We start from the raw sequence: 13,277 nt of genomic DNA, 5'->3' as shown, positions 1-13,277 counted from the left end.
GAACACACTCCCACATGTGAGTACACGTTTAGGAATGGCAACACGCTACCATATGTGAGCACACGCTTAGAAATGGCAACATGCTACCACATGTGAGTACACACTTAGGGACAGCAACATGCTACCACATGTGAACACACGCTTAGGAATGGCAACACGCTACCACATGTGAGCACACACTTAGGAACAGCAACATGCTACCACATGTGAACACACGCTTAGGAATGGCAACACGCTACCACATGTGAGTACACGCTTAGGGACAGCAACATGCTACCACATGTGAGCACACACTTAGGGACAGGAACACACTACCACATGTGAGCACACACTTAGGAATGGCAACACGCTACTGCATGTGAGCACACGCTTAGGGACAGCAACATGCTAACACATGTGAGCACACTTTCAGGGACAGCAACACGCTACTGCACGTGAGCACACGCTCAGGAACATGGCATGTTCTCTTGGAGAAGTCTGCTCTGGGGGAGGCAAACAGAAAGGGTCTCTGGGACCCCCGTCCTGGCCTGCCTTCCCCGCCCCATTCTCAGCCGGCAGCCTGGACGGCAGCTGGCCGCAAGGTGGACAGAGGCTTTCTGGAAGTGGCGTGGGGAGGCGGGACCACCTCCCCAGCAGCCGGCCTCGCCGCGGCCACCGTGATCCCGTCCCTGCAGACGTTTCCGGGTGCCCAAAGGGCAGGGGCACGGCAGCAGAGACCGAGGTGCCCGGGCCCAGCATGCCCACGGACGGGAGAGCCCGGGGAAGCTCAGACTGGCAGGTGTGGGGCGGCCTTGGGGCAGGGACCCCCAGGCCGCGCACCAGAAGCCCAGAAGCCCCTTAGTGGCCCTTGGCCCAGCAGGCCGCAGTTCAGATCTCAGGCTGGGCCTCCGGGGTGCCAGGCGGTGCCTGAGGGGCGCCCCGAGACTGGGCCCACCCAAGAATGCAGCCGCTGGTGCTGGGCCAAGCCTCCCCCGGGGAAGGGCCACACCGCAGGGCACGGCTCCCCCCCTCACACAGCCCAGCCCCTCGCCGCCCACGTGGCCTCTGCAGAGCAAGTAGCCAGCAAACCCTCCTCCGGAGACAGCTGTTCTCCAGCGCAAACCACGTCTCCTGCGTGTGCCCGTGTCTCAGAGACACGCTGAGACGAGCCCACCCAGGCAAGAGGCGGGAGATGGCAGCTGCAGGGAGCAAGGCCTGCCCGGGCCTCTGCAGGCCTGGCCGCACGGGTCTGGGGGGACCGGGGAGGACGGCCTGGAAGACCCCTCTCCCGGGACCCCTGGGGTACTCGGCAGCGCGGGCCTCATAGCTGGTGGGCGCGGCCTCGCCTGTCAGTGGCTGCCGGGTCACTTCTGAAAACCCCTGCTCGGCCCTCAGGGCCTTAGCGGTCTGACCACACGATCTCTGGGCACAGCGGGCAAGGCCCCAGCACCAGGCATCAGGCCCGGAGCCAGGCCAAGGACTGCCGCCCCCTCCACACACATACACACACAGACTCACACACTCACACTCACACAGACACACACTCACAGAGACACACACACAGACACACACTCACACACACTCACATACACACACAGAAACACAGACACACACAGACACACATGCACACACAATGCACACACAGACACACACACAGGCACATACACAGACACACACACTCACACACAGACACACACACACACACAGACACACACACGCACACACACACACACTGCAGAGCTGGAACTCTGCTTACCTGAGACTCACTAGCAATCTGCAAATCTAGTGACAAGTTTAAAAAAAAAGGTGACAGCAAACTTCTCTTTGTGGAGGCCTTTTTTGGGGTGGGATGGGGGAGGCACCTTGGCTCGGGAGACAGCCCTGCCGGGGGCTGCAACCAACACACCCCGGTGCCTTAGCGCCTGTCCTGCCTCGTTATTCTGGAAGATCCCATGGTCTCCCAGCCCCCCACTCAGCGCTTTCGTGCCAAGGCTTTTGTCCTAAGAAAGCAAAAGGATTTTCCCAACAAGCTCCTGGCCCCAAAGCCTCTGGCAGGTCAGGAAGGGCGTGAGGGGACCGACGCCAGGTGGGCGGGAGCCGGATCCCCCGCGGGAGCACAGGGTGGGAGACGAGGCGGGCGGAAGCCGGTCGGGGTCGCCCGGGAGCACTGGATGGTCCCCACGCAGGGACGGGGCGGGAGCCGCTCACGCCCGCCCCAGACTAACCGGGAGTGGGCTCGGGACGGAGATGGAGAGACCGGGGACGTAGGCAGGACGCCTCAATCGGGCTCCATCAACGAGGAAGAAAAGCAAAGTTAAGACAACGGATAAAAGAGCACGAAAGCCACGGGCCACAACCAGGAGACGCGTCTCACTGTGGCGGGACCCCCGGCTCATGGCCCGGCTCCCGGCGGCTCTCCAGGGCGCGTGAAACTCCCTCAAGAGTCCAGGTAGAGGCGCGAACACAGCGGGCGGAGGAGCGGAGCGCCCCCCAGAGGACACGCAGGGCAGTGAGGCTGCAGAGGGCTGGGCAGGCACGGCGGGAGCCGAGCTGAGCCGGGAGGCCCCAGACCAGACCAGAACGTGAGCGGTCACTCCTGGGGGGTGGGTGGGCCGCAGGCAGGACCTGCACAGGCCGTACCAGGCAAAGGGGCGGACCCCACGGCAGCGCGGTGTGGAGGGCCGGCAGGGCTACGGTGGGCACCAGTGGAGTCTGCTCCTGCCACAGCCCGGCAGGGCCTGGGAGGGCGTGGGGCGGGCGGGGGCACGCTGGGAGCACACGGGACCATCTCTCGCCCCACGCAGCAGCCCCTGGACTCTGCCGAGAGGACACAGACGTCCACACGCCCAAACGTCTCCACCGAGCTGGGCAGGGGCCGGGCCCCAGATGCAGACAGTCGGGATGCCCCAAGCCTGTGGCCCAGAAGACCCCCTCCCCATCCAAGAATGGGGGGTGGGGGGTCTGTGCGGCAGTCAGCCGGCACCCCGGGGGACAAGGCCAAAGGTTACCTGCGCTCCAGGATGAAACAAGCCTGAGGGTCGGTCCCTGGGCACTGGGGCCTGCTGGCCGCCCAGAGATGCCACAGGCCCGGGGAGGACCCAGCGCAGGACCAGGACGGGCTGGCAGGGCCAAGGCTGCCCACTCACACCCGCACCTGGGCCATCCCTGCTCTCCGCGACCCGTAAGGCCAGGTCAGTGCTCGTGTCCACGGCTGCTGGCCCTGAGGGACCCAGGGCTGGTGGGCATCTCCAGGCTGGGCTGGTGTCCCCTCTCGGCCCTGTCAGCCTCTAAACTCCCTCCCGCGGGGGTTGGTCACCACGCCCGGGCTGGGGGTGGCCTCAGTCAAACACGCAGGAGCCGGGCTCGTGGCTCCCAGGCTCGGGGGCTCGGAGTCACCACAGGGAGGGCTCAGGGTCAGCACGTCCCTACTCAGACTGGCCTCCCAGCAGAGACCAAATGGCAATGGCAGGGGTGTGGCCCCCGGGAGTAGCCCCTTGTTCATGGAGAGCCGACAGGAACTCAGCCCCACAGTCGGGGGCCCTTGGGCGAGGGGCCACAGAACCTCCCGCTGAGATGGCGGAGTCCCAGCCGGGCCTGGACACAGGTTCTCGCGCCCCCAGGAGCGTGCACTGATGCCTCACACGCACACCTGCTCATGGCCCTTACACGACACCAGCTCACGGTTCTTACACGCACACACTCGCTCATGGCCCTTACACGCACACACCCACCCGCACAGCCCACTGGCCCTCCCGGTGTGGGGGGAGCGGGCGCTGCCCACCTGTGCGGCTGCGGCTGCAGGACCTGGTAGACGCTGACCACGAAGCTCTGGTTCTTGAAGCCGCCGGCCACGCAGTCCTTGTAGATGCGGAACCCGGCGGCCGTCACGGCCTCGCCCTCGGGGATCTGGGACAGGTTGAACTTGAAGGCCCGGTGGTGGCGTGGGCGCGGGGACAGGTCCTCGTCGTGCTCCACTGCGGGACCAGAGAGGGCACGGTCAGGCGGGCGTGGGCACAGGCAGCTGCGGGCCTAAGGGGGCCGGTGCAGTCCACAGCACCGGCCCGGCCTGGGCTGCGGTCACCCTGGTGCTGGTGAGCTGGTCACTGAGGCCGCTGGGGCCGCGTGAAGGCCGGGACCCCCCAGCCCTGAGCCCTGGCTGCAGCAGATGGTCAGACTGCTCTGGGCTGGGGACAGCGGGCCTCACTACGGGGGGGAAGGGCAGCCCCATGCGCCCACAGGGGACCCCCTCCACCCCCACAGGGCCGGTCTCAGAGGCGGAGCCGCTGGGCTGATGGCACCCAGGGAGGTCCCGAGCCACCGCAGCCGCTGAGCCGTGGGTGTGCAACGGGCCAACCTGAAGGGCCTGGGGCTGGCAGTGAGCAAACCAGGCCCGGTCCCGCAGCCCGCCTCCGGCACGCGTGGCAACAACCTGAGACACACGGGGGGACCCTTCCCTGGCCAGGAGACACAGGCTGGTGGCACAGAGCCCAACTCTGAGAGTGGCAGATGGGGGCTCCCAGGGTGCCGCCGTCCGGGCAAGGGTGGGGAACAGCCCTGAGTCGTCTGGACACGCTTCCTCCCTCGGCTGCGGCTGCCATGGGCCCATACACGGGGCAGAGATGGGAGCCCAGGGCAGGGCCAGGGGTCTCTCGGCCGCCAGGCCCTACCCAGAGCCCACACGCGGAGGGCGGCAGGCACGGGGGGGGGGTCCACCAGGCCCCCTCCCCAGATGGCACTCGACTCTCCCGGGAAAGCCTAGGCAGACTGGGGTGTGCCGGCGGCGAGGACCAAGCCGTGCCCATTAGTGTCCCTTAGGGGCCCTCAGCCCTCACGGTGGCCTGGGACCCCCAGAAGCCAAACCCCATGTTGGGGCTGAGGCACCTCCCAAGCTTGGGGCCAGACACCCGGGCTCAGCCTCTGTGGCCGCAGGCGGCAGAACGTGGGCTGTTCCACGGGCCCGACCCCGGGCAAGCCCACGGGATGGGTGTCCAGGGGTCCACCAGAGGGAGTGGCGCCCACAGCCCCCGCAACTGACCCGCAAAGGGCCTCCCCGAGCCGAGTCGGGGGGATGCGGGACTGTGTCTCCATGAAGCCCCTCACACGGAGAGTCCCGTGGCACGTGCCCGTCATGGATCGGGCGTGCGGGCTGGCACCAAGCACCTGGCAAAGGCAGCAGTCGGAGCCGGGAGCACGGGGTCCCGGGAGCAGCCCCCCACAGGCTGCACGGCCACGGGGTCTGCCCCCACTCCCGAGTCCCTCCTCGCGGATCAGAGAGCCAAGGAGGACAGGTCAGGGGCCACCCCGGCCACCCTGCGGGCTGCCTGCCACCTCCCACGGCAGGGGAGGCCGGCACATGTCCCGAGGAGCACTACATCCAAACCGTGGGAGCACCCCACACCCATCCTGGGGAGAACCACACCTGTTCTAGGGCACACCCACACCTGTCCTAGGGTGCACCCACCCCAGTTCTAGGGAGCACCCATGTCCATACCATGGGAGCACCCACCCTTGTCCCGGGGAGCACCACACCTGTCCTGGGGAGCACCACACCCATCCTGGAGAGCACCACACCCATCCTGGGGAGCACCACTCCTGTTCTAGGGAGCACCCACACCCATCCTGGGGAGCACAACACCCATCCTGGGGAGAACCACACCTGTTCTAGGGCACACCCACACCTGTCCTACGGTGCACCCACCCCAGTTCTAGGGAGCACCCATGCCCATACCATGGGAGCACCCACCCCTGACTACTTATCCTGTCCTCGGCACTGAAGCCTGGACGGTCCCCAACCTCAGCTGGTCCATCCTAACCGGGCCCCCTGCTGCCTCCCAGCGAAGCCGTCCCAAGCAGACGCCGGGGGGGCCAGGAAGCCTCGGGACCCTGGGCCCTCCGCTCACTCCTGCACAGCTGGTGGCTGTGAGCCGGGTCCTGCCCTGGGCTCAGCCTGCGTGCCGTGCAGTCCTGACACAGGGACCTCTGTGCTGGGTGGAGGGTCCCAGAGACCCCTGTTCTGCCCGCACCGCGGGTGAGCAGCGATGGTGGGAGACGGGGGGTTGGAGAACCGAGACCAGCGGGCAACCGCCTGGGTTTCACTGTCTCCACCGACTCCAGGGCCCGAGAGATGGCAGGGGAAGGACCTTCACACAGGGAGGGGAGGGGAGGGGGCTCTGACGGTCAGGGGAGGGAGGTACCTGCCTCTGCCCCTCCTGTGACTGTGGCGGCAGCAACCCTACATCCACCCCTGGCCTCCCGGGGTCTCCCCTGAGCACTGCAGGGGTCTCTCCCGAGCACAGAGCCAGGAGCAGCCCCTGAGCACCACCGGGTGTGGCCTGAAGCCCCAGTGATAACACGGCTGATATCTAGGCCTGAAGGGGCGGCAGTGTGGGACATGGGGCGGGGTGGGGCGGGGTCTCCCACGGGTGCAGCGCCAGGGGAGCAAGCGGCAGACAACGCTTTGTCCCTGCCTGGCCCGTGACTGCCCAGGATAGCTCAGCGGAGGGTGGGTGGCTCAGGAGGGGTCAGACCCTCCCCTGCGTGCCCCCCCCGGCCGTGCCCCCTCCGAGACCTCGAGGGGACGGCTGGGGACGGGGCGGGGGGCTCAGGGCGGAGCCTGCCGCTCTCAGGCTGACCCAGCCCAGGAAGAGCCAGAAGAGAATCAGCGGAACCAGCGTCCGGAGTCACCCGTTATCTCCCTGGGGGGGGGCGGGGCTCGCTCCCAGGGTGGCCTCGGGGACACTGTGCCGTGTCAGGGACAGACCTGGGGCCCCACGCACGAGGCCTCGGCCCTGTCCTATTCCTCGGCCCCTGCAGGCCTGGGCCGGTACCAGCTGGTGCTGACTCGGGCTCACTGGACACGTGGGCGCTCCCGGGCCCCAGACGCCACCACAAGCTTCCCAGGAAGCCGCGTCAGGACACGTGGCCCAGCCAGCAGGACAGTAGTCGCAGGGACGCACAAGTTCACTAAGAGACACGGGCTGAGGTTTCTAGCGAACGGAAGAGAAGGAACTTCCAGAACCACCCGGGCACGGGCACCTCTGGTCCCGAAGGACCCCAGAGTATGACAGAAATCAACCGAGTACCTGATCACTGACCCGCTGCGGCCATCAGGATCTGGTCACTGACCCGCTGTGGCCATCAGGACCCCGTCACTGACCTGCTGAGTCATTGGGACCCAGTCACTGATCTGCTGAGTCATTGGGACCTGGTCACTGACCTGCTGTGGCCATCAGGATCTGGTCACTGACCTGCTGAGTCATTGGGACCTGGTCACTGACCCGCTGTGGCCATCAGGACCTGGTCACTGACCCGCTGAGTCATCGGGACCCGGTCGCTGACCTGTTGAGTCATTGGGACCTGGTCACTGACCTGAGTCTTTGGGACCTGGTCATTGACCTGCTGAGTCATTGGGACCTGGTCACTCACCTGCTGTGGGCATCAGGATCTGGTCACTGACCCGCTGTGGCCATCAGGACCTGGTCAATGACCCACAGAGTCATCGGGACTTGGTCACTGACCTGCTCAGTCATTGGGACTGGTCACTAACCTACTGAGTCTTTGGGACCTGGTCACTGACCTCTGTGGCCATCAGGACCTGGTCACTGACCCGCTGAGTCATCAGGACCTGGCCACTGACCTACTGCTGCCAGTGGGACCCGGTCACTGACCCACTGTGGCCATCAGGACCCGGTCACTGACCGCTGTGGCCCTATTCTCAGGAGCAGCAGGCAGAGGCCAGCAGGGAGGACAGTGAGGGCAGCTTCGGGGATGCTCTGCCTTGGCCCCGCCCATCTGTCCCTGTGCTGCCGGGGCCACAGCACCAGGTCCTCCTAGCAGGGGGCATGTATGGCCCAGGGGCAGCAGCACCGGCAGCCCTGACCTTCATCTCAGTGTCCAGTGGGTAGGGCGGGGGGGGGGGGGGGGCAGATGAGACAGCGCCACCTCCCGCTGCCCTGTGACCGCTGCTCCCGACCCTGCCTAGTGGCTCGTGGCAGCAGAGACACAGGCCCCCGTCTGGTAACAGCACCCGCGTGGGTCTAGGGTCTCATATCAGCGCCCACGTGGGTCTGGGGTCTCACATCAGCGCCCTCGTGGGCTGGGGTCTCATGTCAGCACCCACGTGGGTCTTGGGTCTCAGGTCAGCGTCCTCGTGGGTCTGGAGTCTCACGTCAGGGCCCATGTGGGCCTGGGGTCGCACATCAGGGCCCTTGTGAGTCTGAGGTCTCACATCAGCACCTGTGTGGGTCTGGAGTCTCAGGTCAGCACCCGAGTGGGTCTGAGGTCTCACGTCAGTGCCCACATGGGTCTGGGGTCTCACGTCAGGGTCTACTGGGTCCAGGTCTCACGTCAGCACCCGCATGGGTCTGGGGTTCCCAGTGATGGTGCCCACATGGGTCTCTGGAGTCCCACGTCAGTGCCCACAGGGGTCTGGGGTCTCAGGTCAGCGCCCTCGTGGGTCTGGGGTTTCACACAGTGCCCGTGTGGGTCTGGGTCCCAGGTGACAGTACCCGCATGGGCCTGGGTACGGAGGTGCTTCCTGCTCCCAGAGGTGACTCTTTGGCCCTGGCTGCCTCGGCAGAGGCAGGAAGTTTCCTCTCGGGCCCTCTGAGGACGCTGACCATCCCCAAGAGGCCCCAGGAGTCCCCAGGAGATCCACAGCCCCCACCTAGGAGACCGTTGCCACATCAGGGAATTGCCACCAGAGACCGTCTGACCTCTGACCCCGGCAGGGTCGGGGAGGCCCCAGTGGCCCCGCCCGCTGCACCCCTGCTCTCCTCGGCTCTGGGGCCAGGCAGGGCTCCACGGTCACAGCCACCACCTGTCCCACCCGGCCCCGCGCAGGAGTGGCCCCCTGGAGCACTGAGCATGGAGCTGAGCCAGGAACACCCGATGGTGACCCTGGCTGGGCAGGCAGGCTGTGGAGATGCCAGGGGCAGGCCCAGGACGCGAGCCCGGCACGGCCTGGCCTGTCGCTGCAGTGACTGGGGGGGTATTTTGGAAAATCCAAGTAAGTGGCCACTGTCAGGCGCCAGCCTGTGGCAGGGAACTGGGCAGAGGCTGCCGTGGGGTGACGTCAGGGTGGCCTGGCGGGGAGCACGTCCCTCTCCTGCAGAGCTGGCCTGCTGCCCGGCGTCTCCCCCTGGACAACCAGCTGGGGCCGTCTCGGAGGGGCTTCCCAGGAGCACAGGCTCCTGCAGGCCTGCACCTGTGTGGGCGGCAGCCGTGGGGAGGACACACTGCCACCCAGAACCCCGCACCAGCCCAGAACCCCAGTAACCAGCCCAGAACCCCAGTAACCAGCCCAGAACCCCAGTAACCAGCTCAGAACCCCAGTAACCATCCCAGAATCCCAGTAACCAGCCCAGAATCCCGGCACCAGCCTAGAACCCCAGTAACTAGCCCAGAACCCCAGTAGCCAGCCCAGAACCCCAGTAACCAACCCAGAACCCCAGTAACCAGCCCAGAACCCCAGTAGCCAGCCCAGAACCCCAGTACCCAACCCAGAATCCCAGTAACCAGCCCAGAATCCCGGCACCAGCCTAGAACCCCAGTAACTAGCCCAGAACCCCAGTAGCCAGCCCAGCACCCCAGTAACCAACCCAGAACCCCAGTAACCAGCTCAGAATCCTGGCGGCACCAGCCCAGAACCCCAGTAACCAACCCAGAATCCCAGCAACAAGCCCAGAATCCGGGCGGCACCCGCCTAGAACCCCAGTAACGAGCCCAGAACCCCAGTAATCAGCCCAGAGCCTTGTTCGCCTGACCCCGGGACCCAGGCTCCGCAGAGGCCAGAGCCCGGGGCCCCGTGGAGTGAGCAGAGCCAGGGCAGCCCCATGGCCCTCAGCCATCTGTGCCCACTCGCCTGTCAAGCAGCCGCCCGGCTGGTGGTTGCCAGAGTCTTGCATTCTTGAGCCCTGGCCAAGCCCGCCTCGGGGACCGCCTGGTCTCCCTGGGCTCTGCAGTGTGGTGGGCGCTGACCATCCTGCCCCCCAGCACCCATCCTGAGCATCTCAGACAGAGCACAGGGTCCCGCCACCCAGCTCTGCCTCCCTGAGCCGCCCTCTGCCCCCCGCCCCGCCCACCTCCCTTCAGAAACCCTGACGAGAGCAGGTGGGGAGAGACCGACTGAGCCTGGCATCAGGGCCCTGGCCAGCCGCGCTGAGCCATTCCCGGGGGGCTGCAGGGTCAGGAGCGAGGACCCGCGGCTGGGGGCAGCGGGTAAGGGACCCCAGACCATGAAGGGGCCTGGGAGACGCCCCTTCAGACATTCCCGCCCGCGGGGAGCCGACCTCACGCTCACTCCCGTAATATGGGGAGGGTCAGGGGCGTTGCTGCAGGACACGGGACTCTGTAACTCCCCAGACAGCACCCGGCAGGCAGGGATGGTCAGGTCGGGACTGCAGGCGGGCAGGGGAGGGTCCTCCCTCCCCCCCCCCCACCCGGAAGAGCCTGGCCGGGCCTGGGGAGGCGTGTGGGCTCTGCTCAGGAACCAAACCCAGAGGCAGAGGCGGCGGCGGAGGGCGCAGGGAGTGTTGAAGGGGCCTCGTCCTCCAGAGCGCGGCCCCCCGCTCCCCTCCCCCAGAGTCCCCGGCACCAAGGGCCCTGGGCACCCAAGCACTGCCCTCGGCAGGAAGGGTGCCAAGCACCAGCACGCGAGCCCGGCCCACTGTGGCTCGGGGCCCCCGGGGAGTCCAGACCGAGGGGCCCCTGTCATGCCGCAGCCTCGAGGCCGGCTCTACCCCAGACTGGCCACGAGGGAGCGGGACCTGTCAGGGACGGTGCCTTCTGGGAGAGGAGCACAGACGGAGACCCGCTTGGGCCTGTATCTGCCACAGCTGCCTCCATGCCAAAGACTCACCCGAGAGCAGAGGGCTGATGGGGAAGCAAAGCAGAGGGGGCCGAGGAGAGAGCACAGTGGTTAGCGCACACGCCTGGCACGTGGCTGATCCTGGTTCTCTGGCCTCCCAAGCACAGCTAGAAAGAAGTGGCCTGAGAGAGCCCAGCCGAGACGACGCTGGCCTTGCAAGCCTCGATCCCCGGCACCCCGCAGGGTGCCCCAAGCCCTGCCAGGTGGAATTCCTGAGCGCAGAGCCAGAGCCCCACCGAGCATGACCCAAAACACCAAAAGTGAAATTAAAATAGAAAATACGTCTGGGCGGGCGCTGGCCTCGCACACGGCCCACTGGGACTCGATCCTTGGTGTGGGGTCCCCCATGCCCTGCCAGGAGAGAGCCCTGGGCACTCCTGGGTGTGTCCCCGCCAAAAAAGAAAGAACGGCTGGAGCTTCCCGAATGAGCCCTGGCTCTCGGGGCTGTGCGGGCAGCATCTGCCTGGACGCCCCCGCCCGGCCCTCACACTCGGTCACCCCACCCGCCTGCAGGGCAGGTGTCAGGAAAGTGTTTCCTCGCCCCAGAATCCGTCCTTGGAACTTCTCGTCACCATGGCGACGGCGTGGCCTGGTTTCCCGGAGGCTGTTGCCGCCCCTCGCGTGGTGGGCTGGGCCTGTCCAAGCTCCAACGTGGCTGAGCCCGGGGAGGGGGACAGGCGAGGGGCAGGGGTCAGCCCCCCGCGGAGGGGCCGGCACCTCCCCGCACAGCCGTCCAACAGCAACCGGCCCCCCGCCTCCTCGTCCGTTTGATGTTCCCCTTGCTCCCGGCCAGCGAGCGTCCTCCTCTGAAGTTCAAAGGATCTGGGAAGCGAGCTTGGCCCGCGTGCTCACCACGCGAAGTCAGGGATCTGGGCAGGACCGCGGTGAGGGCGGTCCTGAGCGTCTCTGCTTCCCTATCTGCCCGGCTCGGGCCCCGGAAGCCCCCAGAGACGGGCGCGGATGGAGCCTGCTCCGGGCTCTGGAGTCAGTGCTCACGCGGCAGGCGGGCAGCGGGCCAGACGCAGGGACGCCGACCGGCAGAAGGAAAGGGCGCGGGGTGCCTGGTACCGCGGGGGTCACAGGGAGGGGCATGACAACCGTCCAAAGGCTCCTGAGCCCGGGACAGCACAGCAGGGAACGGGCGAGGCTGTGGACAGGGGCACAGCAGGGCCCACCTCAGGCCCCACCGCTGGCCCATGGACACCCCCTGCCTGCTGCAGCGCCCAGCCGGGCCCCCGCGTCCCCCTTCAGCCCTAAGGTGGGGCCTCCGGGTGTCCCTGAGCTCAGCCCAGCTGGGCAGCAGCTGCCATCCGTGCCCTCGGCTCCCGCCACACGGGCCCGTGCTGGGCACCACCACCCCGCCCGGGGCCCACAGCCCACGTCCCGCTTCCCAGGACAGACGCTGCACCTGCAGACCCGCCATCCCGGGGCACACGCGTCTCTCTCCCAGCATCCCCCGAGGGGGTGTGGGGAGACCCACCTGCCCCAGGCCCGCCTGGCACCTGGCATACACGCAGGGCCGGGCCCCCCCGCCCCGACCCCTCGCTACGGGAGTGACCATGCCGAGTGCTCACCGCCCGCGTCCAATCCACAGCGTCCTCGCCTCGAGCATGGCCGCCCAGGCGGGCCCTGGACACGCTGCCCCTGTGCCCACTGCCCCGGAACCCCAGTAGCTTCCTCCTTCCTGGAGGAAGGGGCATCTCTCCTCGGGCACGCCCAGAGGGGACGCTTCCTCAGATGTCCCCACCTGCAGGGCATGCTGGTGGACTGTAAGTGTGCGCATGTGCACGCGGGTGTGTGCACGGGCATGCACGTGTACACACACGTGTGGCGTGGACAAACCACACTTGCACGTACATGGTAAAGTGCTTGTGCATGTGAGCGTGAGTATGTGCACATGAGTGTGAGCCTGTCCGTGCACGTCTGTGCACACGAGCATATGTGCGTGAATATGCATACACACACGTGTATGTGAGAGCACAAACATGTGTGTATATGCGTGTGTGCAAGTACATGTGTGCGTGTGTGTTTGTGTGCACACATGAACACAGTGGTCCTGCCCACAGCACCCATGTACAGGGTCCCTCCCGCAGTGGGTGGATCTGCCCCCACAGGGGTCTGGCACCCTGAGGTCCAGTGTCCCCATGGACCCGCCTCCCCAGATGAGGTGGTCAGCGTCACCCCTGCTGGACCCGGAGGAGCTGGAAGCATTACGGGCATTCAGCCTTCTGCCAACGGTGCAGGGCAGAACACAGCCCGCACGGGAGCCTCTGCCCGGAGTGGACGGGCACTCCCTCTCTCAGGGCATTTCCAGCCCACTGGGCCTGCCCAGACCGGGCACGGCGGGATCAGGGTCCTGATCATGGTGCCCCTTCTACGGGGCCCGGGATGCAGACCCCCGAGTTTCCTGAACCCTCTCAAGTGCTTCTGC

General features: G+C 66.6%; 1 protein-coding gene across 3 annotated transcripts in view; it reads right to left on the bottom strand.

Annotated features, from left to right (window-relative positions):
- The window catches only part of BMP6 (bone morphogenetic protein 6), a 29,553-nt gene that overhangs the window by 7,060 nt on the left and 9,216 nt on the right, over positions 1-13,277 (bottom strand). For all 3 annotated transcript variants that reach the window (XM_056108501.1, XM_056108502.1, XM_056108500.1), the window contains exon 2: positions 3,761-3,953. In XM_056108501.1, the coding sequence (XP_055964476.1) occupies positions 3,761-3,953 (193 nt within the window). The remainder of the gene's footprint in view (positions 1-3,760; positions 3,954-13,277) is intronic.

Source organism: Sorex fumeus, unplaced genomic scaffold, assembly GCF_029834395.1.
Source record: "Sorex fumeus unplaced genomic scaffold, SorFum_2.1 ptg000218l, whole genome shotgun sequence".
NCBI classification, from domain to species: Eukaryota; Metazoa; Chordata; class Mammalia; order Eulipotyphla; family Soricidae; genus Sorex; species Sorex fumeus.
Note: the sequence above shows the minus strand (reverse complement) of the source record. Positions and strands in the feature narration are given on the sequence as shown.